Here is a 27,448-nt window from a genome sequence, read left to right on the forward strand (position 1 = left end):
ATTCGTAACCCTCAAAGAAGAAAATGCAATCTGAATTTATTTTGTGCCTGTTGAAGCTTTAAATTGCATATTCATTAAAGGGACAGTTCACCCAAAAATTAACATTCTCTCATCGTTTTCTCACCTTCAAGCCATCCCAGATGTGTGTGACTTTCTTCAGCAGAACACAAATGAAGATTTGTAGAAGAATATTTCAGCTCTGTAGGTCCATACAATGCAAGTGAATGGTGACCAGAACTTTGAAGCTCCAAAAAGCACATAAAGCCACCATAAACTATGTGTGCAAGAAAGAGATCAACATTTAAAACTTTTTTACTAAAAATGTTTGCTTCCGACAAGCTCATTGTCAAGGATGAAGTTCAAACTTCCTCTCACGTGACATAAGCACGTAAGCCTCCTCTGCATAGATATTCATACGTAGATACCTCATTAGCAGCTGTTCCTATGAACTGCACTATTGTTTCCACAGAAAAACAGTTTATGCAGCTAAGTCTTCTCCATTCTCTTACATTCAAACCGATTTAAACAGCTCTCCTTGTTGACATTTCCAAACCAGCCGAATGAGGCTTCTATGTATGAACATCTATGCTCCACCTGTTGTAAACAACACTGGGCTTCCATATTTTTCCGTATTTCACATGTCAGTTCTTGCGTGAACTTCCCAAAGTGCTTACATCATGCGAGAAGCTGCTTGACCTCGACACTCGTGAATTTTTTGAATTTTTTTTTTAAATATTGATCTATTCCTTACACACACCTAGCATTTCGCTACAGAAGACATTAAAAAATCCACTGGATTACTTTTATGATACCTTTATGTGATTTTTGGAGCTTCAAAATTGTGGCACCCATTCACTTGCATTGTAAGGAGCTACAGAGCTGAAATATTCTTCTAAAAATCTCCATTTGTGTTCAGCAGAAGAAAGAAAGTCCTACACATCTGGGATTGGCACCCAATCATTTTTGGGTGAAATATCCCTTTAAGGGAAACCCACAAAAATTGCCAAGACATGCTATTTTGTGCACATGCTATTACTGTTTTCACATGTTTTTTGTACATGCAAACTTTTCGTAAATCAGGGCCTTGGTATGTTTGCTGGAATCCAAACCCAAATTAATCTGATCCTCACACTGTGTTATGTTTATCACCATTGCCGGACAATGAAGCTTAAAATCTCAATCTTAGAAACAGAGCATAGTATTCGTTTTTCTTTGATTTTATTTAATGTTACTACTGGTGCCAGAGCTATGACAGCAATGTTGTGTGTCTATAACACTGTAAGGTGGTGGCGAGTCTCTGATGGCTAGCTTTGAACTAAACCTACCTTTGGTCTCACCCCAGCCGTACACAGAGCATATGGTGTCCTCCTGAATGCTGCAGTCGGCCACGGGCAGCTGAATAATTCTCACATGCTCTCTCGGGAGTGCTGGTCTGTGTGAAAGAGTGAGAGAGGTCATTTATAAGAACAGCAATGGATAAGAACGGCAAGAGACTGTATTATTAGTGATGCACCAAAATGAATCTTCTTGGTCAAAAACTGAAAGTGCTCATTTTAAATTGGCTTTTGTTTGGAAAAACTATAATTCTAAAAGATTACACTTGTTCTTTCTTCAGTTGGCATGACTACAATGGCATTTCCAACAACCTTATAAAACAATAATGTTGTACAACTGTGTAGATTTCAAAACGTTGTTTAAATGTTGCTCAGTGCAAGTTTAATAATGCATGTAGATTCTAGCTGAATTTGTAAACATGTTTAAATGTTGACCCTAACTCTGCCATAGAGGATCGAACGATTGGTGAGCATTTTTGAACACACTTCACTTCCACTAGTTGATTTTGAATTAAAAGTTAAATTAATTTATTAAAACAGGAAAAACCTAAACCAAAAATATTTCTACATTCAAATTACACTACAAAGGAAACATAAAAGTAATTGACCCCATAGGGGGGCGCTATATCGCAAAAACAGTTTACGCTTAAAACCTTAAAGTCTCCGTTTACATAAGTCAGGCATATGAGGTATCATCTGAAAGCTTAGAATCTGAACTTTTCAGAGATATCCATCACTTCTGCATTTATTACGTAAAATAACAAAATAAGGCCTCAAAATATTCACACTGAAAATTATCGCCCCCTAGAGGTAATGGGGTAGAAATATTTATATCAAAATAAAATCTTTCACATAGCACATAAATAGACATGTTATATATCAAATGAAAGCTCTCATTCTCAGAAATGTGACTGTGTAGATTATTTTGTTGCCCTAATACCACAGTTCAAAAGATTTTCAAAAGAATCACAAAGCGAAATATGATTTCTGTAAGTCATCAAATACAAATGTCTCTTTTATGCTCTGATAACTGCTGCTGTAAACCCCAAATAGCTAAAAAGTTTATATCTGCTTTTACCTTAGGGAGTTTTCTAAAACATGAGCCATTGTTCACTTGTCTGTGAGCTTGCTTTGCTGAATAATCCAATGTTATATCTTAGATATCCAGAACAAAATATACCATCCAGTGGAAAAGCATGCTAAACAAATCATCAGGAAATATGTTTTCGACTATTGATACATTTTATTATAACATCATAGAGAGGAGGATTACAGCTTTCTAATGACACCTAGATTGAGCTTCTAGTCCACTCAGAGGCCGAGATATTCAATGAAACAATGAGGGTGGTGCTTGAACTGAAAATTAGACTGAATGTCTATGGATGAGCACATCTGTGAGGGCTAAAATGTGTTAGAGCGCCACCTATATTTCAGATCTGTATATTGTGATGGAATGTGATGGAGAAAAAAATATTTTTTCTAGTGCTTACTGCCACCTAGTGGAATACAATGTGGAGTGAACAGAACCAGAATTACATGTTTACAAAGTTTACAAAAAATATATATATTTCAGACGAAAGTCTTTAAGTGCAATTTCCTGTTATTGATGGATATATTGATTAATTGACAGGTCTTACTGAGTCAGTCGCAGTAGGGCGAGACTAGAGCCTTCAGGGCCACAGATGACGTTTGAGATTCGTCTCTCTTGCCTGTTGAAGTCATTCTCACTTGATTCGTTCAAATGGGCTGTACCGAGCCAAACTCTGTACTCTGATAGGTCAGGCACGCTGAGAAGAAAAGCACATCATTGCCCTGTATTTAGGATTCCAAGTATGACCTTAATTTTAAATGGGAAAGTGTACATATATGGATGTCTTAGGGCTGCCAAGAGTTGCGTGTTCCAAAAACATCCGCAGCTTTGATTTGTTGGGTTACATGCATAAGACAAATCACTGAAGCCCCCTGATCATTGACCTTGTGACCCTGAGAATCCAGAGGTCATGGCCAGGGCACGCTGGTGACTGTGCAGCAAAGCTGGAGATAATTACCAAGACGAGAAGCACTGTCTGTCTGTCAGCACCCACTCCTCCCTGACCAGAGATCCTCCGCACAAGTGAGTGCTCCTGAAGAGACAGAGAGACATGAGACAGTGACGCATATCCAACACTACTCTCTCACGTTATAAAACATGACAGCACAGGGCTTTATTCTGTCGATCTGTCCGCACGCTGACTTCATGGACAACTGCATGCTATTTAGAGGGGAATCTGATAGTGATGGCTTTTTTAAGAGAGAACTTCTCTAAGGCCACATCCACACTAATCCGTTTTCGTTTGAGAACATTGTTTTCAGTTTCCTAACATCATCATTTTCCAAAGTATGCGCTGTTTTTTCGAAATGCTCTATTTTTGGTGGGGGAAAACAGCGTTCTTGTGCAGGTGAGAGGCATTTCAAATGAAAACGTATTAGTGTGGACTAGAGGTAGACCGATATATTGTTTTTACCGATTAATCGGTGCCGCTAGTTGCTTTTTGGAACTATCGGTTATCAGCAAAAATCTATGCTGATAATTTTATTTTCACTGTGTTCCTCTACAGTTAGAACGGCTTGATTCTACAGTATAAAAGCAGCCTCACTGACGTCTCGTTGGGATTATCTTCACTTCAATGCATACACACACACACACATATATATATATATATATTTTTTTATTTTATTTTATTTTTTTTTTACCAGATGAGGTTTTTAATTGTTATTTACAAGATATTTATCTTGTGTATATATCTATATTAAGGCTGTGAATCAATTAAAAATTTTAATCAAATTAATTACATGGTATGTCGATTAATTGCACACATAAATGCATACATAAAATCGCAATTAATTGCATACATAAATATTTGTTGATAACACCCCTCAAATAACAGTAATTCAATATATAATGATTAAATAATTATAAATAGTTATATTTAAATAATTGATATATATATATATATATATATACAAAACTTTTGAAACACTTGACTGAAATGTTTCTCATGATCTTAAAAATCTTTTGATCTGAAGGCGTATGTTTAAATGTTTGAAATTAGTTTTGTAGACAAAAATATAATTGTGCCACCATATTAATTTATTTCATTATAAAACTAAAATTTAATAAAAATAAAAAGAAGTTTTTGAAATGGATGACTTGGACCAAATAATAAACAAAAGCAGCCAATAAGTGCCCAACATAGATGGGAACTCCTTCAATACTGTTTAAAAAGCATCCCAGGGTGATACCTCAAGAAGTTGGTTGAGAAAATGTCAAGAGTACATGTCTGCAAATTCTAGACAAAGGGTGACTACTTTGAAGATGCTCAAATATAACACAGTTTTGATTTATTTTGGATTTTGTTTAGTCACAACATAATTCCCATAGTTCCATTTATGTTATTCCATAGTTTTGATGACTTTACTATTATTCTAAAATGTGAAAAAAATTATAATAAAGAATGAGTAAGTTTTCAAAACTTTTGACCGGTAGTGTGTGTGTGTGTATATATATATATATATATATATATATATATATATATATATATACTGTATATATTTTTAATAATAATACAGAAAATTTAAATGCATTATATTATTTAGGCACACAAGTTAAGCATAAAAATAAATACAAAAAGTGGCTTTAGAATCCAATATAGTGTTTATTTCCATATGATTAAACATAACCCTATCATTGGTCTACAGTCCATAGCAATCGCACTGAATTAACACATTAAATGGACAGCCATAATATATATATACACACACAAAATGGTGAATATATATAGGCTATAAAAAGCTTAATTTGGTAAATACTTAATACAGAGCAGTTAATTTTGGTCTTGTTTATCGTTAAAAGTCCCATATTATGCACCACATCCTCATTTTTTCATAGTAAGGAAAGACAAAAAAAAAAAAAAGGAAAGACTTTTGAGATTTATTTTTATTTTTATTTTATTTATTTTTTATACATTCTATAAATCAATTATAAAAACTACCGGCCGATTAATAAGTCATCTGCCGCTTTCACCACCTTAGTTATCGGTATCGGCAAAATCCACTATCGGTCGACCTCTAGTGTGGACTTGGCCTTTAGTATTTAATATGATACAGGGTTGCACGATTATGGTGAAAATGATAATCACGATTATACTGTCATTTGAGAACGTTCTTAAATACAGGGCTGCAAAATTTGGACTTAAAAAAGCACTGTTGCCGCTGCTTAGATATTAAATCTAAAAAGTAAAAAAAAAAAAAAAACATCAAACTAAATTAACCAGCAGCTCTCATGTTAACAAGGTGTTAAAACTACAAACTAGTGATTCCTTTTGACTCAGATTAGGTCATGTTTTGCCCACGCTTAACTGCCAATAGATCATTATTATTATAGTGCAATATACAATAGTAATAAACAAGAGTTTATTAAATAATATATTTATGTAATATTTTAGCTAGCTGCATTGCTATATGTCTCAAACCTTTATTTTTAACAGTTAATTAAAGGAAGATGATGTGATGTTGTTTCTGTTGAAAACATCTTTGTGCTCCTTTTTCCAAACATGGTGAAATCCACAAAACCCCAGTTCCATGGGGTTACTTTAGATTTGCTTAAAACTTGTAATGGCATTATAACATATTTGGAATTAAGCAAATGTGCAACTGAGGTAAATCTGAAGCGCTTCAAAGATAATGCGGACAGCATCACTTGCGAGCAGAATATTTTGCTGGGCATCTTTTTTTTTTTTCTCCCAATGCGCTCTAAGTCCTCATGGTCGTGTAGTGATACGCCTCAGTCCGGGTGGCAGAGGACGAATCCCAGTTGCCTCCGTGTCTGAGCACGTTGCCACGGAGACATAGTGTGTATGGAGGCTTCACACCATCCACTGCGGCATCCACGCTCAACTCACCACGCACCCCACCGAGAACAAACCACATTATGGCGACCACGAGGAGGTTACCCCATGTGACTCTACCCTCCCTAGCAACCAGGCCAATTTGGTTGCTTAGGAGACCTGACTGGAGTCACTCAGCACGCCCTGGGATTCGAACTAGTGAACTAGCGAACTCCAGGGGTGGCAGTCAGCATCTTTACCACTGAGCTACCCAGGCCCCCGCTGGGCATCATTTATAATCAAGCTAAAAATTTGCCAAATTATGCAAACAATGTTATCTATTAAATTAATCTTAGAAAGACAAACAATGCATGATATGGAGAAGACAAGGCAACTAGATTGTGACATGACATTTGTTTCTATTTGGATATACATTAACGAATGATTTGTTCAGCATTATGTAATGTGCTAATGTTTATGTTATTATTAAAAGTTGTTAAAAAGTTTGACAAATATATCGTTTATGTTTAGATATAGTTATATTCACCCTTTCTGTATGCTGACCATCCAACTGCCTTCTGTAATCAATACTGGACCCCCACCAACGATTCTCACCTGCTTGTGAACGAAACACGATGCCTTTGTAACCTCAGCTGTAAAAAAAAAAAAAAAAAAGTTAAACTTAAAGAAGAGAGACACGTGCACAAATTCTGTGTTTACAAAAAAATTAGTCTGGCACCATCTGAAACAAAGCATATAATGTCTTTCGGAAAATGGAAAAAAAAAATACAAATAAATCACACATAGTCCAGCACAACATTTGAAAGACGTGATTACCTTTTTGTGGCAGATTGTTTTGCGAGGGCTCACCTAAAAAGGAAGGGGAAAAGAAAAAACAGATTTTTGTTATGCCATAAGCAATGAACAGGCATGAAAAATGAACAAAGCTGTCACCGGTGCGATGGCTGTTTAGAGTATAATTTGAGTGAAAGCGTGTGTGGGGTCTTTAGCACTGACACGAGGACTAATCTTGATCCAGCATGTGGGACAAATAATACTGCACAACACTGAAATATAATGTATGACCGTGCATGTGTGTGTGACAAAGACAGAGGGAGTGCTGACAGTCAGAGCCACCTGGACTTTACACTCTTAAATTAAACTGAAGCCTTTATGGAAAGTGTGTGAGTGATTGATGTGCCGTATGCAGATTCATAACACATGGCCTACATGCTCAACACAAGTCTGCGGTGTCTGTGATGAGAGTGCCAGTCAACAGTAAAGCACATGTGACGCAGCGATGTAATGCATAAAGTCTGTTTACAGCATCATGTTGTGTCAGAACCTCTTGTAATCCAGCTGTTTTATTGGTCAGAAATGTTGTTACTGTTAATGTCATAGAAAGCACCCAGTAGTGCTACATGAGTATAGGATACCATTACGGAAAGTAACCAATGAGAAAAATACTCAAGTAGAAGATTGAAACAATTTTAATTGCGTTTAACCTCATGCAACCCCGCGTCCTCATGCGTGGACGTTGTATTTTGGCTTCGCTATATGCAACGCATAATTTAAATGGATAAAAACACTGAATACTGTTTACAAGACTCTAGACTGTCATTTAAGGGTTAAACTTCTGCCGCACCGAGTCACGTGACACAACACATGATGTCAATTTCTGTGAAGCACTTCTACGGGCACAGCGCCAACAAAAGTGCCTCTGGTAAGAAATCTCTTGAAGTGTTTTCATTGAAACCTGTTTGGTTGTAAAGAGGAGAGTCTCTAGTTTTGTTTGATATGCCGCTTTAAAAAATCTGATAATTTTTCACACGTCAGCGTCCTGATAAACATGATGTCCACATACGTGGACACTGGCACCACATTTCCTCAAAAGTAGAAAAAAACAAACTTATTAGTTATTTTGAATAACTTTCAACTCTAACACATCTGTGGGTCATTTAGCTTCATTTTAATATACATTTTGTTATATATTATGTTGTTATCACTGTACAATATAATCCTATTCATTAACATTATTAAATGCATTCTTATATATTTACTGTGTATTATCACATTGAGAATAAATGAGTTCATCCAAAAGCTGATAAATGTGTCTTTCAGAGGCTTTATATGGAGTTAGGATGAAAATAAGGTGCATTTTAAACTGTTCTGAGACCAGTGCAGACAGACAGCACACTGGAGGTTAAGTCATTCACTAAATAGGGAGCAAGGGAGCATCCTATATCTCTCTATGCAGTTAAGTGCATTCACTCCTAAAATCTGATCAAAAGTTCAGTTTCAGGCTGCAGATGATGTTTGGATCACTCAACATGTTTGACAGACATGTGACAATGATAATCAGTACATAGATTCAGAATTTATAATGTATCATTTTATTTTAACATGATTGACAGTGATTGGATGATGCTGGACATTACTTTGAATCTGAATTAATTATGCTAATTTCTGATGTAATGTCTGTAACATCTCAAAAACATGAATAATCAACACTCCTGGAAACATAATAAACTATTTGATGAAAAATATCTGACTTTTCTATGTCTTGGTGTTATTTAAAATTTCACAGCGTAGTCTCGCTGTCCACATATGAGGACATACATTTTTAGAAAATGATTTCTCATATATAGAAAAATTTATTTTTTATTTTTTATTATTTGGTGCTACTAGTTACAAACCAAAAAGGGAAATGGAAAATGCACACAGCAGTCACGCTCGGGTCTCAGGAGGTTATAGGGATAGTTTACCCTTAAATAAAAACTTGTGTCATTATTTACACACCTTACTGTTGATCCAAACCCATATGTCTTTCTTTCTTAAGTGGAACACAAAAAATGCAAGACATAATGTCAACCTCAGTCACCGTTCACTTTCATTGTATGAAAAAGATGCAATAAACGTGAATGGTGACTGAGGCTAACATTCTGTCTTGCATTGCCTTTTGTGTTTCACAAAATAAAGAAAGACACATAGGTTTGGAACAACATGAGGGTGAGTAAATGATGACAAAATTTTGACTTTGCGCTTATGTCTTAAGGCATTGCGTTGCGCTTAACTTAAAACAGCGCCCTTATTGTTTAAGTTTTGTCTATACTTTTGAAACTGTGAGTATTTTAACATTTACGGATCGACCCCATTGACTTCCATTGTAAGTGTTGCACTGGAACACAGATTTTTGCCTTTTGTTAAGCAAAGGAGGGACAAAATGAGAATGAATTATGCCACAAATGCTGTCGATTGCGCTTAACTTGTATTGAAAACAGAATATTCCATGAAAAGTACATTCGTGTACAAACAAAAGTATTCACTTGCCTTTAAAAATAGATATTTACCTCTGGAAATGAAAATGAAATGTTAATTAAAATGAACAATTTAAACAAACAGTATAATGTCAAAGGAACACAATTTCTTGGTCAGTAGGTCACATTAGCTAGTCGTGGGCTGGTGGAGCTTGTGCATAATAGACCTCTTTCACTGATACTTACACTGATGTTTCAAGCAGGATTTTAAGTGACCCCTTAAAGCAGGTCTCAAACAGGTCATATTATTAGCTCAGGCTGTGTGTTGCTCACTTACAGTGTTTGAGGAAGCAATAGTCCCAGGGGACTGAAGAACTGTTTGTATAACACCATGGGCCGTGCTTGTCCTTGTCCGGGTTTCTGCAGAAGTTCCCCGCCTGTTCAGTGGTCAGAAAGCCTACATCTCTTTCTTTACTAAGAAAAAAACAATTCTCAGCATTACACCACTATTTAATAAACTTAAACATTGAATATTTGCAGAACACCTGCAGATTAAAAGTGAGGGCCACACAATAGGCTATTTTAAGTCTAAATATACACAGGTGCATCATTAAAGCAGGCAAGATCATATTCACTGATCCTAAAACGAAAAGTCTGTTTGTAACAGGACAATACATCCAAAACCATTCAGCAAAACAGTCAAGAGAAACATCTCCTTCTCATAAGTTCAGCATTAGCTCCAGCTGTGAGGAGCTCCTCTCTGGAGGCAAAGTGAAGTATTTTGCTTATGCATTTATCATGACATGTTTCCCTAAGTTTTTCCACATAATCATTCAAGAATCTTCCAGATTCAGGGAGATTCACAGATGCTGAGACACTAGAATTCTCTGGCAGTAATGTCAGTGCTACAGCGATGAACACAGATCTACATATGACAAAATTATATTCTTGCCGTGTTACTCAAGGTTTCCTACAATCAACGCTCAACAATACGGATGGCCTGATGGCACGGGGCCAGTGTGAGAGAGGTTTGGGCCAGTTAACAGGATTGTCTCTTGCCCTATGTCTTCAGTGTGTTATTTACATGCATGCGTATTTATGCTTTGCAAACGTAAACACCTGACTGTGATGTACAGTATTTAACATTGTAAAATACAATGCAACGTAAAGCTGGCAATCATACAGGTTTAGTCAAAATTGCGAGTAGGGTTGGGAACCTCGAACCCTTTTTTTCTCAAATATCGGAATGGAAAGATTTTCAAAAGTTGTGAACTTTTGCATCACCGGTGTGGACGCAACAATGTGCTAAAATACTCTAAAAATGTTTCTTGTGCTACCACCACGACTAAATCAGCAGTGTAAAACATGCAGCGCGACCAGTGTAGTCCGATTCCCGAATGAATGACTCTTATGAGACCGTTCGTTTTAAATCTACAGCGTAAAACATACAGTGCTTTCAATTAATGAATAACTCTTATCAATCAGTTATTTTTAGTGAATCAAAAACTTGAACTGAACCAAGTCATTCATTTTGTCATATCTGACTCGAAATGAACCAAGAATCATTACTGTGTTTTGTGTGCTTAAGACTTGTGAGACTTAAATTAGAGTAACAACGAGCTGTTGATATGACAAAGTGTAGTTACAAATATACATTGTGAGTTTTGTAATTAGTGATATTTTATACAAATGAATGGATACATTTAAAAGTCTGTCGAACATAAAAAGACATTAGACATTATTTCAAAGACATTATTTCATCATTTGGCAACAGGTTGCTGAGGGCAGTAATCCAATAAGAATAAGATTTATTATTTCCAAACACGTCTTCCTTAAAAGTACTAAAATAATAAATATTGGAACCGTTAAGGAACCTGCATCGTTAAGAAGAACCGGAACCGGAAACGGAAAATTCCTTACGATTCACATCCCAAATTGCGGGAATAATTATCGAAGCATCAGTCAGAATGCATTTAAAAGTATAATTCTGCAATGTTTTCCAGCAAAAGTGTCATGGATTTATACTATACAGCAGAATGCCCAGCTATTATTGCACATTTAAAACTAGTATTTATTTTATTTATATTTTTGTAAAGTAAATGTAACATTTAATGGAAAATATACATATTTTTCTGGCATAAAAATGCATAGCTAAACATAATATATATATATACATTTTTATGATGCCAGTGAAAATGTAAAAAAAGTAAAAATCTGAACTACTAGCAGAAAAATTCCTTATAATTGAGCCCTGCACAATGTAAACAATCAATGCCTAATGCTCGCCCAGCAGTGACCTCTGCAAGCTGGCCGTGGAGCTGACTGGCTTTGATGTGTTCATGGAGAGGGGTGTATGGGGTCAGAGGGTTGGCTCTGATGAATCCTGCTCCAGCTGGTATGACCTGCCTTTAATTTTTAGGGAATTAAGTCACTCCAACTGCAACACATTTACCATCAGGTAGGGCACTCCAGAATGGGGGTCCTTCACTAAAAAGTGTTTTTCTTCCCCAGAAAACAGTGAGGGTCCTATTTTCTCATCTAATACAAACACTCTCTGACAATCAAGGGACCCCTGTGCTTTGCATCAGTGAGCGGCTGGGGCTCTGCCAGGTCTGGTTAGGCTGACCTTTGACCTGGAACTTGTTCATAAAACAGGGAAGTTATTTAACGCCACACATCTCAGTGTGAGTGTTGACGGCAGAAAAGCGCAGGCCTGTGGCGGAACTGAAATCCGTCTCCTCTGAGATTTGCACACTTTGCACAGTGAGTCACAGCTAATGTGCCAATGCAACATGAAACAGAGAAAACCATGACTTTTGAGGAAACAGACCTCACCTGGCAGGAACAAATATGAACCTGACATTTAACAATCCTGTAAGAAAGACTGCACATGCATATATGATGGCTCCATGTTTTTTTTTTTTTTTAATGAAGTCATGCCACATAGCATCTGTCCTATTTATTCACTCTCGCTGAGTTAACGAAAACTTGCTTGACCACTGAACCCAACGACTAAATGGAGTTGTTCACCTTACACAGCAGCACAAAAGCATCATGGGACTGTCCTTGGGATTCTGCGTTGGAAGATGTGGACCTAGTTTTGTTTCCATGGAAACTGAGAGAACGTCCATGACTGAAAATGTTGTGCTGTACTAATATAAATGATGGTTCTGCTTAATAGTAGACTACAGAAAATTCAGAAATTCAATTAATGTACAAATGATGTGTGTGTCCATATTGAGCAAAATCAATCTATTTCTCTCATCTAAACATGAGCCTGTGTTATTCAGCTTGAGTTCAAGTTTATACTGTAATTGAGACATATATGGCCATGTTTTACCTTTCACTGCGGTCTTTCCATGGAACACAGGGAACGCCTGAGCGGGTTTTTGCCTGAATGCCGCTGTATGTGTCACCAATGCCTGTATAACACTCTGAAACACACACACACACACACACACACACACAAAAAAAAAACATTATAGTAAAGCGTTACATTTTCAAAAAATCAACAGAATCAGAAATAGCACAAAATTAAAAAGGGGGTACAATAATTAAGCACAAGAATCTACACTGGTAGTGCTGTGTGTTTCGTGTTGTAGATTCAAAAGAGCTGAATCATACGAGTCATTTGTTCAGGAATCGGACTACACTGTTCACACTGTATGTTTCACACTATAGATTTAAAAGAACTGACTCATACGAGTCATTTGTTCTGGAATCAGACTACTCTGGTTGCGCTGTAGATTCAAAAGAACCGACTCATACGAGTCATTTGTTTGGGAATCGGACTACACTGTTCAAGCTGTATGTTTCACGCTATAGATTTAAAAGTACTGACTCATACGAGTCATTTGTTCAGGAATCAAACTACTCTGGTAGCACTGTAGATTCAAAAGAACTGACTCATAAGAGTCATGTGTTAGGGAATCGAACTAGACTGGTAGTGCTGCGTGTTTCGCGCTGTAGATTCAAAAGAGCTGACTCATACAAGTAATTTGTTCGGGAATGGGACTACACACTTCACGCTGTATATTTCACGCTATAGATTTAAAAGTACAGACTCATTAGAGTCATTTGTTTGGGAATTGGACTGCACTGGTCGCACTGTGTGTTTCATGCTATAGATTTAAAAGTACTGACTCATTAGAGTCATTTGTTCTGGAATCAGACTACTCTGGTTGTGCTGTTGATTCAAAAGAATTGACTCATACAAGTCATTTGTTCGGGAATCGGACTACACTGTTCACGCTGTACGTTTCACGCTATAGATTTAAAAGTATAGACTTGTCGCGCTGTGTGTTTCACGCTGTAGATTCAAAAGAGCCGAATCATATGAGTCATTTGTTCAGGAATGGGACTACACTGTTCACGCTGTATGTTTCACACTATAGATATAAGAGTACCACCTCATACGAGTCATTTGTTCGGGAATCAAACTACTCTGGTTGCACTGTAGATTCAAAAGAACCGACTCATAGGAGTCATTTGTTTGGGAATCAGACTACTCTGGTCACACTGTGCGTTTTGCGCTGTAGATTCAAAAGAACTGGTTCATAAGAGTCATTTGTTTGGGAATCGGACTACACTGTTCACGCTGTACGTTTCACGCTATAGATTTAAAAGTACTGACTCATTAGAGTCATTTGTTCGGGAATCAAACTACTCTGGTTGCGCTGTAGATTCAAAAGAACCGACTCATAAGAGTCATCTGTTCGGGAATCAAACTAGACTTGTCGCGCTGTGTGTTTCACGCTGTAGATTCAAAAGAGCCGAATCATATGAGTCATTTGTTCAGGAATGGGACTACACTGTTCACGCTGTATGTTTCACACTATAGATTTAAGAGTACCACCTCATACGAGTCATTTGTTCGGGAATCAAACTACTCTGGTTGACTGTAGATTCAAAAGAACTGACTCATAGGAGTCATTTGTTTGGGAATCAGACTACTCTGGTCGCACTGTGCGTTTTGCGCTGTGGATTCAAAAGAACTGGTTCATAAGAGTCAATTGTTTGGGAATCGGACTGCACTGGTTGCGCTGTAGATTCAAAAGAACCGACTCATAGGAGTCATTTGTTTGGGAATCAGACTACTCTGGTCGCACTGTGCATTTTGTGCTGTAGATTCAAAAGAACTGGTTCATAAGAGTCATTTGTTTGGGAATCGGACTGCACTGGTTGCGCTGTAGATTCAAAAGAACCGACTCATACAAGTCATTTGTTTGGGAATGGGACTACACTGTTCACGCTGTATGTTTCACGCTATAGATTTAAAAGTACCGACTCATTAGAGGCATTTGTTCAGGAATCAAACTACTGGTTGCACAGTAGATTCAAAAGAACTGACTCATACAAGTCATCTGTTCGGGAATCGGACTGCACTGGTCGCACTGTGATTTTCACGCTGTAGATTCAAAAGAACTGGTTCATAAGAGTAATTTGTTTGGGAATCAGACTACTCTGGTCGGACTGTGTGTTTCGTGCAGTAGATTCAAAAGAACCAACTCATATGAGTCATTTGTTCGGGAATCAGACTACACTGTTCGCGCTGTATGTTTCATGCTATAGATTTAAAAGTACCGACCCATACGAGTCATTTGTTCGGGAATCAAACTACTCTGGTTGCACTGTAGATTCAAAAGAACCAACTCATAGGAGTCATTTGTTTGAGAATCAGACTACTCTGGTCACACTGTGTGTTTTGCACTGTAGATTCAAAATAACTGGTTCATAAGAGTCATTTGTTTGGGAATTGGACTACACTGCTCACGTTGTATGTTTCACACTATAGATTTAAAAGTACCGACTCATTAGAGTCATTTGTTTGGGAATTGGACTGCACTGGTCGCACTGTGTGTTTCACGCTATAGATTTAAAATACCAACTCATACGAGTCATTTGTTCTGGAATCAGACTACTCTGGTCGCACTGTGCGTTTTGCGCTGTAGATTCAAAAGAACTGGTTCATAAGAGTCATTTGTTTGGGAATCGGACTGCACTGGTTGCGCTGTAGATTCAAAAGAACCGACTCATACAAGTCATTTGTTTGGGAATGGGACTACACTGTTCACGCTGTATGTTTCACGCTATAGATTTAAAAGTACAGACTCATTAGAGTCATTTGTTAGGGAATCAAACTACTCTGGTTGCGCTGTAGATTCAAAAGAACTGGTTCATAAGAGTCATTTGTTTGGGAATCGGACTGCACTGGTTGCGCTGTAGATTCAAAAGAACCGACTCATACAAGTCATTTGTTTGGGAATGGGACTACACTGTTCACGCTGTATGTTTCACACTATAGATATAAGAGTACCACCTCATACGAGTCATTTGTTCGGGAATCAAACTACTCTGGTTGCACTGTAGATTCAAAAGAACCGACTCATAGGAGTCATTTGTTTGGGAATCAGACTACTCTGGTCACACTGTGCGTTTTGCGCTGTAGATTCAAAAGAACTGGTTCATAAGAGTCATTTGTTTGGGAATCGGACTACACTGTTCACGCTGTACGTTTCACGCTATAGATTTAAAAGTACTGACTCATTAGAGTCATTTGTTCGGGAATCAAACTACTCTGGTTGCGCTGTAGATTCAAAAGAACCGACTCATAAGAGTCATCTGTTCGGGAATCAAACTAGACTTGTCGCGCTGTGTGTTTCACGCTGTAGATTCAAAAGAGCCGAATCATATGAGTCATTTGTTCAGGAATGGGACTACACTGTTCACGCTGTATGTTTCACACTATAGATTTAAGAGTACCACCTCATACGAGTCATTTGTTCGGGAATCAAACTACTCTGGTTGACTGTAGATTCAAAAGAACTGACTCATAGGAGTCATTTGTTTGGGAATCAGACTACTCTGGTCGCACTGTGCGTTTTGCGCTGTGGATTCAAAAGAACTGGTTCATAAGAGTCAATTGTTTGGGAATCGGACTGCACTGGTTGCGCTGTAGATTCAAAAGAACCGACTCATAGGAGTCATTTGTTTGGGAATCAGACTACTCTGGTCGCACTGTGCATTTTGTGCTGTAGATTCAAAAGAACTGGTTCATAAGAGTCATTTGTTTGGGAATCGGACTGCACTGGTTGCGCTGTAGATTCAAAAGAACTGACTCATACAAGTCATTTGTTTGGGAATGGGACTACACTGTTCACGCTGTATGTTTCACGCTATAGATTTAAAAGTACCGACTCATTAGAGGCATTTGTTCAGGAATCAAACTACTGGTTGCACAGTAGATTCAAAAGAACTGACTCATACAAGTCATCTGTTCGGGAATCGGACTGCACTGGTCGCACTGTGATTTTCACGCTGTAGATTCAAAAGAACTGGTTCATAAGAGTAATTTGTTTGGGAATCAGACTACTCTGGTCGGACTGTGTGTTTCGTGCAGTAGATTCAAAAGAACCAACTCATATGAGTCATTTGTTCGGGAATCAGACTACACTGTTCGCGCTGTATGTTTCATGCTATAGATTTAAAAGTACCGACCCATACGAGTCATTTGTTCGGGAATCAAACTACTCTGGTTGCACTGTAGATTCAAAAGAACCAACTCATAGGAGTCATTTGTTTGAGAATCAGACTACTCTGGTCACACTGTGTGTTTTGCACTGTAGATTCAAAATAACTGGTTCATAAGAGTCATTTGTTTGGGAATTGGACTACACTGCTCACGTTGTATGTTTCACACTATAGATTTAAAAGTACCGACTCATTAGAGTCATTTGTTTGGGAATTGGACTGCACTGGTCGCACTGTGTGTTTCACGCTATAGATTTAAAATACCAACTCATACGAGTCATTTGTTCTGGAATCAGACTACTCTGGTCGCACTGTGCGTTTTGCGCTGTAGATTCAAAAGAACTGGTTCATAAGAGTCATTTGTTTGGGAATCGGACTGCACTGGTTGCGCTGTAGATTCAAAAGAACCGACTCATACAAGTCATTTGTTTGGGAATGGGACTACACTGTTCACGCTGTATGTTTCACGCTATAGATTTAAAAGTACAGACTCATTAGAGTCATTTGTTAGGGAATCAAACTACTCTGGTTGCGCTGTAGATTAACAAGAACCGACTCATACAAGTCATCTGTTCAGGAATCAGATTAGACTGGTCACGCTGTGTGTTTCACGCTGTAGATTCAAAACCACCGACTCATAAGAATCATTTGTTCTGGAATCAGACTACACTGGTTGCGCTGCAGATTCAAAAGAACCGACTCATATGAGTCATTTGTTTGGGAATCGGACTACACTGTTCACGCTGTATGTTTCACGCTATAGATTTAAAAGTACCGACTCATTAGAGTCATTTGTTCAGAAATCGGACTGCACTGGTCGCACTGTGATTTTCACGTTGTAGATTCAAAAGAACTGGTTCATAAGAGTAATTTGTTTGGGAATCAGACTACTCTGGTCACACTGTGTGTTTCGTGCAGTAGATTCAAAAGAACCAACTCATACGAGTCATTTGTTCGGGAATCAGACTACACTGTTCACGCTGTATGTTTCATGCTATAGATTTAAAAGTACCGACTGATTAGATTAATTTGTTCTGGAATCAGACTACTCTGTTCGCACTGTGTGTTTCGTGCTGTAGAGTCAAAAGAACCGGTTCATAAGAGTCGTATGTTTGGGAATCGGATTGCACTGGTCACACTGTGTGTTTTACACTGTAGATTCAAAAGAACCAACTCGTTAGAGCAAGTCACAGTAAATCTACACCATGCACAAAGTGAAAGACATATAACAGTAATGCAACGTGACAAAACCTTGACGTTTCAATTGTTCCAATCAGGGCTTTTATTTTAATCAGAAGCAACATAACCTAAATGCCACACAATTATCATCGAACTTCGCAAGCAGTAGTGCTTAAAGAAACACAGCGGGTTTATGGAAACACAGCAAGGCTCCCAGCGCACCACAATAGTCGAACGATCGTCCCAACGGCCTCAATTGGAACAGCAGCTAAATCAATCTTAACATCAGCGCTTGTGCGAGTCTTCCTATGAAGCGTCTCCTGGGTCCTGCCAGTCACCCGAAGCTGTCAGCAGTGATTAATGTTTGACTCATGCTGTCTCATTCCCACACTACGGCTTCTGCTGGCTGCACATGTTTCAAACAGCCCTCATTAGTGGCCGTGGACATCGAACTACAGGGACTGCCGTGCACAAATGCCAAGACAGCAAAGATGCAAGAAAGAGCAAATGAAAGAGAGAGACAGCTACGACATTCTTGAGCATCATGAAAAGATATTAGATAGATATTATGTCTCGCAGGGAGGATTAATAGGAACAAAGACATGGCAGTTTGAAAGTCTTTTGAGGGTTGTTTTGATATGTAAAGCAAGCATGACTTCAAAAGTTATGGTCTCCTTTTTGACTGCTTTACACAGGCAGTGAAACACAACTGGATGGATGCCAAACATAACATCATGGAAAACAAGATCAAGCCAGCAGATTATAAACATCTTTCTGAAAAGCAAATATGAGTGATACGTTTGTTGGTCGCTGTCTGTAAACTCGACTGCTGCACTGAAATTTTAGCTCTTGCATAACTCTCGGTCACGAGTACAAAAATGCTAATCATGCAGACAGAGAGGAGGCAAAGCCAGGGTCAGATATACTCTGGTACTTCAGGAGCGATTGAGGATTAAATGAGTTTGATCAAGGGCACAGTGACAGTAGTTGTCCTGAAATACTATCTATCCACTTGTCCAAAGTGGGAATGAGCTCTTTTACATTTCCAAAAATGCAAATTGTGTGATGCCAAAACAAAATCTATGCATTTCTTTAAAACTACGTCCACATTAAACAGCCTATTATGGGCTTTTTAAGCTAAATTTAAAAAGGTAAATCAGTTATGAAGCACAAAACGATTCATAACCCTTTAAGCTCGGATGGGCCCACGAGAAAAAAAGTAATTAATATATTCATAATTACAGTCTTGACCAACACAAAATAGGTGTCGTTTGAAAGCTTATAAGCTCTACTTTCCAATGCATGTAGACATTATGTCCAAAACTGAACAAGTGCTTTGAAATTTGCGACAAATCAGAAATGTTCAGTTTTGATCATTTATTTATACAACGAAAATGCACTGTACATATTATTGCAATCAATAAAAACATCAAATTGACCAAAAACACACAGACAAAAATATCGCGAGTAATAGCTAAGTATGTCTTTGACAATTGTGTTGGTGTTGAGTATTTGCTGCGTTTTCGCTTATAACTTATAATGCGGAACATAAAATATAACATTCCATAACTTAGAGGAGGTGAGTATCTTTAAAACGAGCCCACACACAAGATAATCAGATGCATAGATCATTAGATAATCCACATGAAGCACAATGTTACATATGACCACCAGGAGATGGCGCCAAATACATGACACAGACTCAATGATGACTCAAATGACACAGAATGAAACTCATTCTGTGAAATCTCATTACTAAAATCATGTCTGCATGCTATGCAAACCTTTAGTCATTGTTGCATTTGCATGTGTAATGAGTTCTTATGTACAATTATTATGTTTTATTTGTTTGGAGATGTTTTTGGACACAATGATAAATTATTTATGTAATGCTACACTTTTGATTGCTTTTTCGTATCAACACAAAATTTTATCAGATACAGATGACATGTTTGGGAACAAAATAAAAGCAGTTTTTCAGAGCCATCTTATTTATACTCAAGAGACATATAAGAAAAAAGTTATTTTTTGCTCAATCTTTTAAATGATTTTTCAGCAGTTTCTCTGAGATTCTCAGAATGTATCATAATCTGTATCATTAAAAAAAAATGGAAAAGTTTTCTTTACAATGATACCAAACACTTGAACCTCGTTTTTGTTTTTGTTTAGTTTTTTTTAGTTATAAGCCTCTCATTTTGGGTATACCACTGAAACAGGAAATCTTCAGAGCCTTCAGAGCTTAAAAGGGTTAAAAAATATATATATTAAATTTTTATCCAAGACATATTTTTAACTGATAAACTGTATACATTTATGACATTTAAAACAACATGCCCCATACTGACTTTCATAAAAAAAAATACCTACCATATGCCCTAAAACACATTTAAACATTTTTGTAAAAACCTGTCTTCATAATATAGTTGACCCTTGCCTTAATGTATGCCAGTGTGGTTTGATTATGTTCACATGTTTATTCAAGAGCTATAACAAAATTTTATGATTGTTAAAATTAACTTTGAAAGGTAGAATTCACAGACATTTTTCTAATTTAGGAGGGTTTTGAACAGGGTGTTTGAAACCAACATACCAAACCTCTCCTTGAGAAAACACACATTTGCGCAATTGGACTTTTGACAACTTCCCTGTATGACAACTAGCCCCGATCTCCCCTATATTTGGATATATTTACATTTATGCATTTGGCAGACAGTTTTTTTATTTTTACATCATATTTGTGTGGTTAAGTAGTTTAGCAATAAACCACAAAAGCTCTTGCATTACAATGATTTTTTCGCCAGTTAAAGGGAGTGGTTAAGCACGACATGAAGCAAAATTACTTCCCCCAAGTAGGTTAATATAGTTCATAAGTCTAACTGCAGGCTGTTTACAGTTACAAAGCAATGCAATGATCAAAGATCATCCTATAGTGGGGTATTTTATAGAAGCTTCAAACAAAGGTATTCGAAAGATGTGCTATGAATGACTCTTACCTTCAGGTTCAGGGACTGTGACTCCACAGCGGGGGATGTTGGTGCAGAACGCCACTGGAACACTGGGGTCAGTAGTGAAGCACCATGGGAGATCACGACCATCAGGATTCCTACAGTAGTTTTCTCTGAGATCCCTGCCGTAAATATGAATATGTGAACTCTACTTTTGTATTTGGTCATTTTTGACTGAATTAATTAAAAAAAAAATAATAAAAATGGTTTCGTTTATCTGAGCAGTACAAGATTTGGTGGCTTTTCCTCCATTTGCCGTCTGAACATACAAAAAAAAAAAAAAAATGGCACCTTTGGTATTCGTGGTCAAAAATGGACTGACCATTGAAAATGAATGGGAAAGACCAAAAAAATTTTTTTTATTTTTTTTATCTGTCAAATACAATCAATAGATCAGCCACAATGCAGAAAAAAGCAGACAAAAATTACAGGGTGAGACTCTAAAATATTCTCAGTGCAAAAAATACACACCCACTCACACACACACAATTACACACAAAAACATTAACTTGTGAGACTTTAACACAACGTTTTTTTTTTTTTTTTTTTTTACATTTGTCAAATAAAACCAGAAAATCAGCCACAATGCTGAACATACACACTCAGAAATGAAGGGTTGAGATGATAACAATCACAATGCAAAACACACACACACACACACACACATACACACACAAAACCACACACACATGTTAGTGCAGCTATCATTATGAGGACTCTCCACAGACATAATGATTTTTATACTGTACAAACTATGGATTATATCCCCTAACCCTAACCCTACCCCTAAACACACACACACACACGCACACACACACACACACACACACACACGCACACACACACATGTTAGTGCAGCTATCATTATGAGGACTCTCCACAGACATAATGATTTTTATACTGTACATACTATAGATTCTATCCCCTAACCCTAACCCTACCCCTAAACCTAACCCTCACAAAAAACTTTCTGCATTCTTACATTTTCAATAAAACATCGTTTAGTATGTTTATTAAGTGATTTGAATTATGGAGACACTAGAAATGTCCTCATAAACCACATTTATAGCATAATACCCTTGTAATTACCAGTTTATAACCTAAAAAAAAACTTAAACCTGCCCACTCAAACACACACACACACACACATACATAAACACACACACACACACACACACATACACAAACTCACACACACACAGACGGCATCAATAATTGGACCCTACAGCCATCTTTTGGTCATTGTTGGCATTACAAGTCATCTGTTGTTTTCCAGCTGATGACAGCAATCTGACACACACACACACACACACACACACACACACACACGTTTGCAAAATATATATATTTTTTTACTATAGAAAGTTTAAAATTGCAAAATGTTTACTCTGATTTTTCTGTTTTTTACTCTAATTGAATTTTCAGAATTTTGTAATTAATTTATATTCCTTGATGTTCATTTTCTTGACATTATTTTGCATTTACTGTGAGTTATTACATTTTTATGTTTGAAATAAATTATTGGAATAGAAAAATGCTTATTCTGTGTTTTCTCTTTGTAACACCATGGTCAGGTTTGATTGCAAGCATAATGACATTAATGACATTAGACACTTCAAACAAATTTCAATATGCTAAACTTTGACAAAAAATAGTTTGATAATGTATAAATATATATCCAAATGCATATATTGTGATAAAATATAAAATTAGGTTACGAGTCATCAGACTACACAGTATGTGTCTATAGTCATCTACTGGCTGTTACTGGCATGACATGCCGTTCAACTCATGTTATTTATATTTTGTTCACCAGATGGCAGCAATCTGCCTCCGATTTATGTCACATTCTCATAATTTCTTCATGTTTCAAGTGGGTTCTGATTTATTTTTATAATTTTATTAAAAAATTAGCTTATTTGTATATGCAAATTAATGTTAACATTTTGAAATGTACATGTAAATAAGATAAAAAAATAGCATAAAATCCCCCCAAAAATGCATAATTTTATTGTTCTTACTTCAGGGAAGAAAAAAATGCTATAATAATCATCATAAAATAAAAAAAATTAAAAAAGTGTTACACATCTAAACCTTCCGGTCCAAAAAAACATGCAGATGTACACCCATGTTGGTATTACAAACCATAATGTATGATGACCAGACTGATGCCACCCAAAACAATGGATTTTGAGTTGAATACAAGTCATTTAAGCTTGTGTTTATGATGATAAATAACATATAACAGTCAAGGAAATGAATCTGTCAGTTTTCTATTTTGATATGAAAGAAAAGCCACATAATATCAGCCCATTTAAATGCTGGTAACCCAACTAGGTTTCTTAACTAGCTGATCCAGCAAGACTTCCTGCGTCAGTCTTTGACTAAAAAGACCAGTAACGCTTTGCTGGTCCACCAGCATCAAACCAGTATGACCAATAAAGACCAGCTTGGATGAGCATGGAAGTCCAGCATGGTAGTAAATTATGAGGTACATGTTTGAGGAATCTGAATAAATTTTTTGCGTGTAGATACTGTGTTTTAAGAGTGGTTCTTACTTGCAGTGGTAGTCCTGGGGCATGTAGGAGTGGCTATGGGGAAACTGGGCGTCCCATTTTTGGCAGACCACTCCCTCGGGGGTGATGCCCACTGTTCCACGATAACCCTCACCACGTCCACGGAAGCAAGTCGTTGTGTTGTCAATGTCACCGCCAGTGTTTGTGTCTGAGTAAAGAGAGAAAGAATTAAACACAGAGACAGAGAGAACGATAAAATCACTCCTTAGGCATGATGGATGGTGAATCATGGTTTCACCATTAACTGTAAGTCTAAGTTCCCTCAGGGAGGAATAACAGCAGCTTTGTCCGCCTTAAGGGAGAGAAATGCTTCCGAAATGAGTCAAAGCGGTCACTACGTCTATGGCAAATGCTAAAACAGTAGTCTACTGAGCTTTCTGTCTTTGAGAACACAACAGAGTTATATTGTTTTTGCCCATGCATCTCATTGCAATAAATTCTGTTCATTAGAGTTATTATTTGACCTCCTGTTAGTGTCCCAGTCAGCTAATGACGCTAACAGCTTGGGGATATGGGCCAGAGTCTTGCTAGTAAAACCCAAAGTCAAACTCTTAAACTTGTCCAACACAGTGTGTGCACTTGAATAGATATTAAAATATTTCCTACAGTGAATCTGACTAAATGTGTAGGTACAAATGGTAGGTTGGCATTGTTTAGCGGCTTTCAAGTACTTTACTCGGGCAGTGGTGCATATCATCATCAAGACAAACACAAAGGTCAAGCAGTTGGAAACAATGGGGGACTTTGTGCTTTAGAGCCTTGCTATGTTTACTACAGATGGGTACGGTAAGTTTTAAGAGCCTCTTTTAGCTTTATAGAGGATCAAATAGACTTATTAGGGAGTACGATCCTTCTGCAAGTGGATGGAGCTACTTCTCGTAAAAGCAGAAGCTGTTGTGATGATTTCCACAGGTGGGACGTGAGTGACATACACGGCTGAACTCTGTTTAGATGCTTACTGCGTCATTTCGTGTCAACTCAATCAGAGGTCCCCAGTATAAGATTTTGTTTTTGTTAATCACCAGTAAAAAAAAGACTGGTGAAAGAGAAGCATAAATGATGATGAGAGCCAAAATATGAAATGCCATGGATCAATATTTAGTGTAGAGTAATCCGTTATTTTGTAGAGGGGGATCGAAATTACCCAAAAACTCAAAATGAAATCCAAAAACTTGATATAGGTATTGCACTAACAGAAGAGCTAAATTTATGCTTAATAATAGTGTCATTTTGGACTCTCAACATTATTGACATTATTGTTTTTATGTGAAGAAATTAAGGTACACTTCTAGTTTCAACATTACTTGCACTTCAGACCTTTGTTTTGTTGGACAAGAAAAACTAGCTTCATACCATGTGACCCACATTTAGTTTTCGACCATTGAAAATGGGTATGGAGCCACATTGAGAGTCCCATATCTCTGGGGTTTAACCATATAGGGCCTTACAAATGAAGATACGAAAAGGAAAGTTTGTTCTGATCCAGAATCTAAAAGGATATTAAAATATCTGTAACACTTCTGGAGTTATAGACACTCCAACTTTGGAAAAACAACACAAAAAAGCATTTTTTCTCATTTCTGGACTCACACCATTGACATATAAGGCAACAATTGTTGTTGAAGTCAACTGATTTTAGTAATAGACCTACCAATCTCTATGTAAACATAAAATAATGATGCTGACACCTTTCTAATGTTATTTTTTTGACCTGTAGTTTTGCTCCAAAATCATAGGTGGAAATTGTCATTTTGACCCCCCTCTACAAAATAATGGATTACTCAGTAAATATTGATCCATGGCATTTAATATTTTGGCCCTCAACATCATTTATGTTTATCGTTCTTCAAAGGGAGTATTAACAGATTTAAAAAATATCAGCCAGGGAAGTTTCTGAAATTAGGTTGATTTGGAATAATCCTATTGTGACAAATGCCAACATGTTTAAAAAGATGCTGTTCTGCCAAACAGGAAAGAACGCAGTAAAAAGTTCCTCCCAGCACGGTGATCAGCAATGTCTTTGAGCATCAGTCACGGGATTCTGCTCAAGGCTACAATGCGAGATTTGCCAAACAGCACTGAAGAACAAATGTGACCCCCGCGGCTCACTCTGTAACGCTAAAAAAGCAAGTGTCAGACGGCTGAGTTTCAGACTCACTTCCCTCTTGAACCAACATGCCGACGCTTTGATAATGAAAATAAACGGAGGCAGTGAGAGGAGGGGGCGTCATTATAATAATAGGTTTTTGGGCACTTGTGCAAGCCGCCTGTTTGAGAACGCTGGAGGGATGAAACCCACACGCGTGTTTTGTCTTTAGCGTAGAAGGTTTACATAGTACTTGAAACTCAAGCACATTTCCCTCATGCAGATAAGGGCACGCTCTGCTGCACTGATGAGGAAAAATAAACACAGAGGCACATTACTGAAAAGACGGGGCGAGAGCCAAAGAGTTCGAGGAGGGAGAATTTTATAGGTGGACCCACCTTCTCTTCACCCGGTTACAAACAACATTCCTCTGAGGGTCCCAAACAAGAGGGGAGCCAGGGCTACAGGAAAAGGAAGTTGTAAATTTGGCAAACTCTGCCTTTTTTCATTCTCCTCTCTCTGTCTCTTCATCTTACGCACACTCACCGCACTGTTTGATATTACAGTACTCCCATGGCGTACTGGGATCGGTGGTGTAACACCAGGGTCTCTGGCGGCTGTCTGGGTTCCTGCAGTAGTTGTCCTTTAGACCTTTATCGGGGTACCTGTCATAGGAAGGGCAAAATGAACATGCTTAACATGCCACATATCAGCTATCACAGTTCTACGGCAGTCTTGATTTACAGTGCGGATAAAATTGTAATAACCTGCAAGAAAGTACATAACATGCTCTCTGCTACTGTTACAGCAGCCAGAAACATACTAGCCTAAACGCAAGTACAAACGCAGATGTGAATGAAATACAAGCACACAGTAACTACAGTTACCGCACCCCTAGCAGCAATGCAGTGGACGGAATGCGTACTTGAATTGTATTATGGCACATTTCAGAATGCACTGAATGTACTTGCACTAAATGTACTTGCACTGAAAAAGTCTCAAGACATCACAAACAATTTGCCTCTTGGTAGGTTCACATAAAGCAGTCATTTGATTTACTGATTTATATTAAACAGGGACATGACACAGTTCCCATGTGCCCAAGTGGGAATACACTGTATTGATTTTTCAAATATTTTTAAAAGTTGCACACAAATGCCATTCCGGATTAGGTAAATGCAAGAGTATTTTCCATGCATGCAATCTGAGATATGAAAAATTATCTTAGTGTGTTTAGAGACTCTAAGGGGAGACTATTTAAACAAACAGACATTTATTTCAAGATTAACGATATTGTTGTTTCCCAGAACTAGTAAAGATGTAACTGGGGCACTGGGGAGGTAAAACGAAAAAGCCATTTATTGGTTAAAATGCTCTACAGGTAGCAATATGGATTCAGTTGTTTTACTACACAAACCAGGTGTGTAATTTAGTACATGCGGATAAAAGGAACTTATTTCAGTCCACTGAGCATGCTGAAACCCAAAGAATGATGTTTCCCTAAACAAAGAAGGTTTAAACATTAAGGTGCCTGCTCATGTTGTGATTTCAGACAGATTAAAGCATAGCTGAGATGTTTTCCACAAGGCCAGTGTTCATGTACAGTTTTCTAAAGA

General features: G+C 37.4%; 1 protein-coding gene across 1 annotated transcript in view; it reads right to left on the reverse strand.

Moving 5' to 3' along the window:
• Positions 1-27,448, reverse strand: part of LOC127456213 (hepatocyte growth factor) — a 55,077-nt gene that overhangs the window by 3,903 nt on the left and 23,726 nt on the right. Inside the window, exons 7-16 of the mRNA XM_051724597.1 lie at positions 26,379-26,497; positions 23,729-23,894; positions 21,159-21,292; positions 12,797-12,890; positions 9,794-9,930; positions 7,037-7,069; positions 6,747-6,852; positions 3,383-3,457; positions 2,972-3,121; positions 1,326-1,432 (exon numbers count right to left, since the gene is read on the reverse strand). Of these exons, the coding sequence (XP_051580557.1) occupies positions 1,326-1,432; positions 2,972-3,121; positions 3,383-3,457; positions 6,747-6,852; positions 7,037-7,069; positions 9,794-9,930; positions 12,797-12,890; positions 21,159-21,292; positions 23,729-23,894; positions 26,379-26,497 (1,121 nt within the window). The remainder of the gene's footprint in view (positions 1-1,325; positions 1,433-2,971; positions 3,122-3,382; positions 3,458-6,746; positions 6,853-7,036; positions 7,070-9,793; positions 9,931-12,796; positions 12,891-21,158; positions 21,293-23,728; positions 23,895-26,378; positions 26,498-27,448) is intronic.

This window comes from Myxocyprinus asiaticus, chromosome 18 (assembly GCF_019703515.2).
Source record: "Myxocyprinus asiaticus isolate MX2 ecotype Aquarium Trade chromosome 18, UBuf_Myxa_2, whole genome shotgun sequence".
NCBI lineage: Eukaryota > Metazoa > Chordata > Actinopteri > Cypriniformes > Catostomidae > Myxocyprinus > Myxocyprinus asiaticus.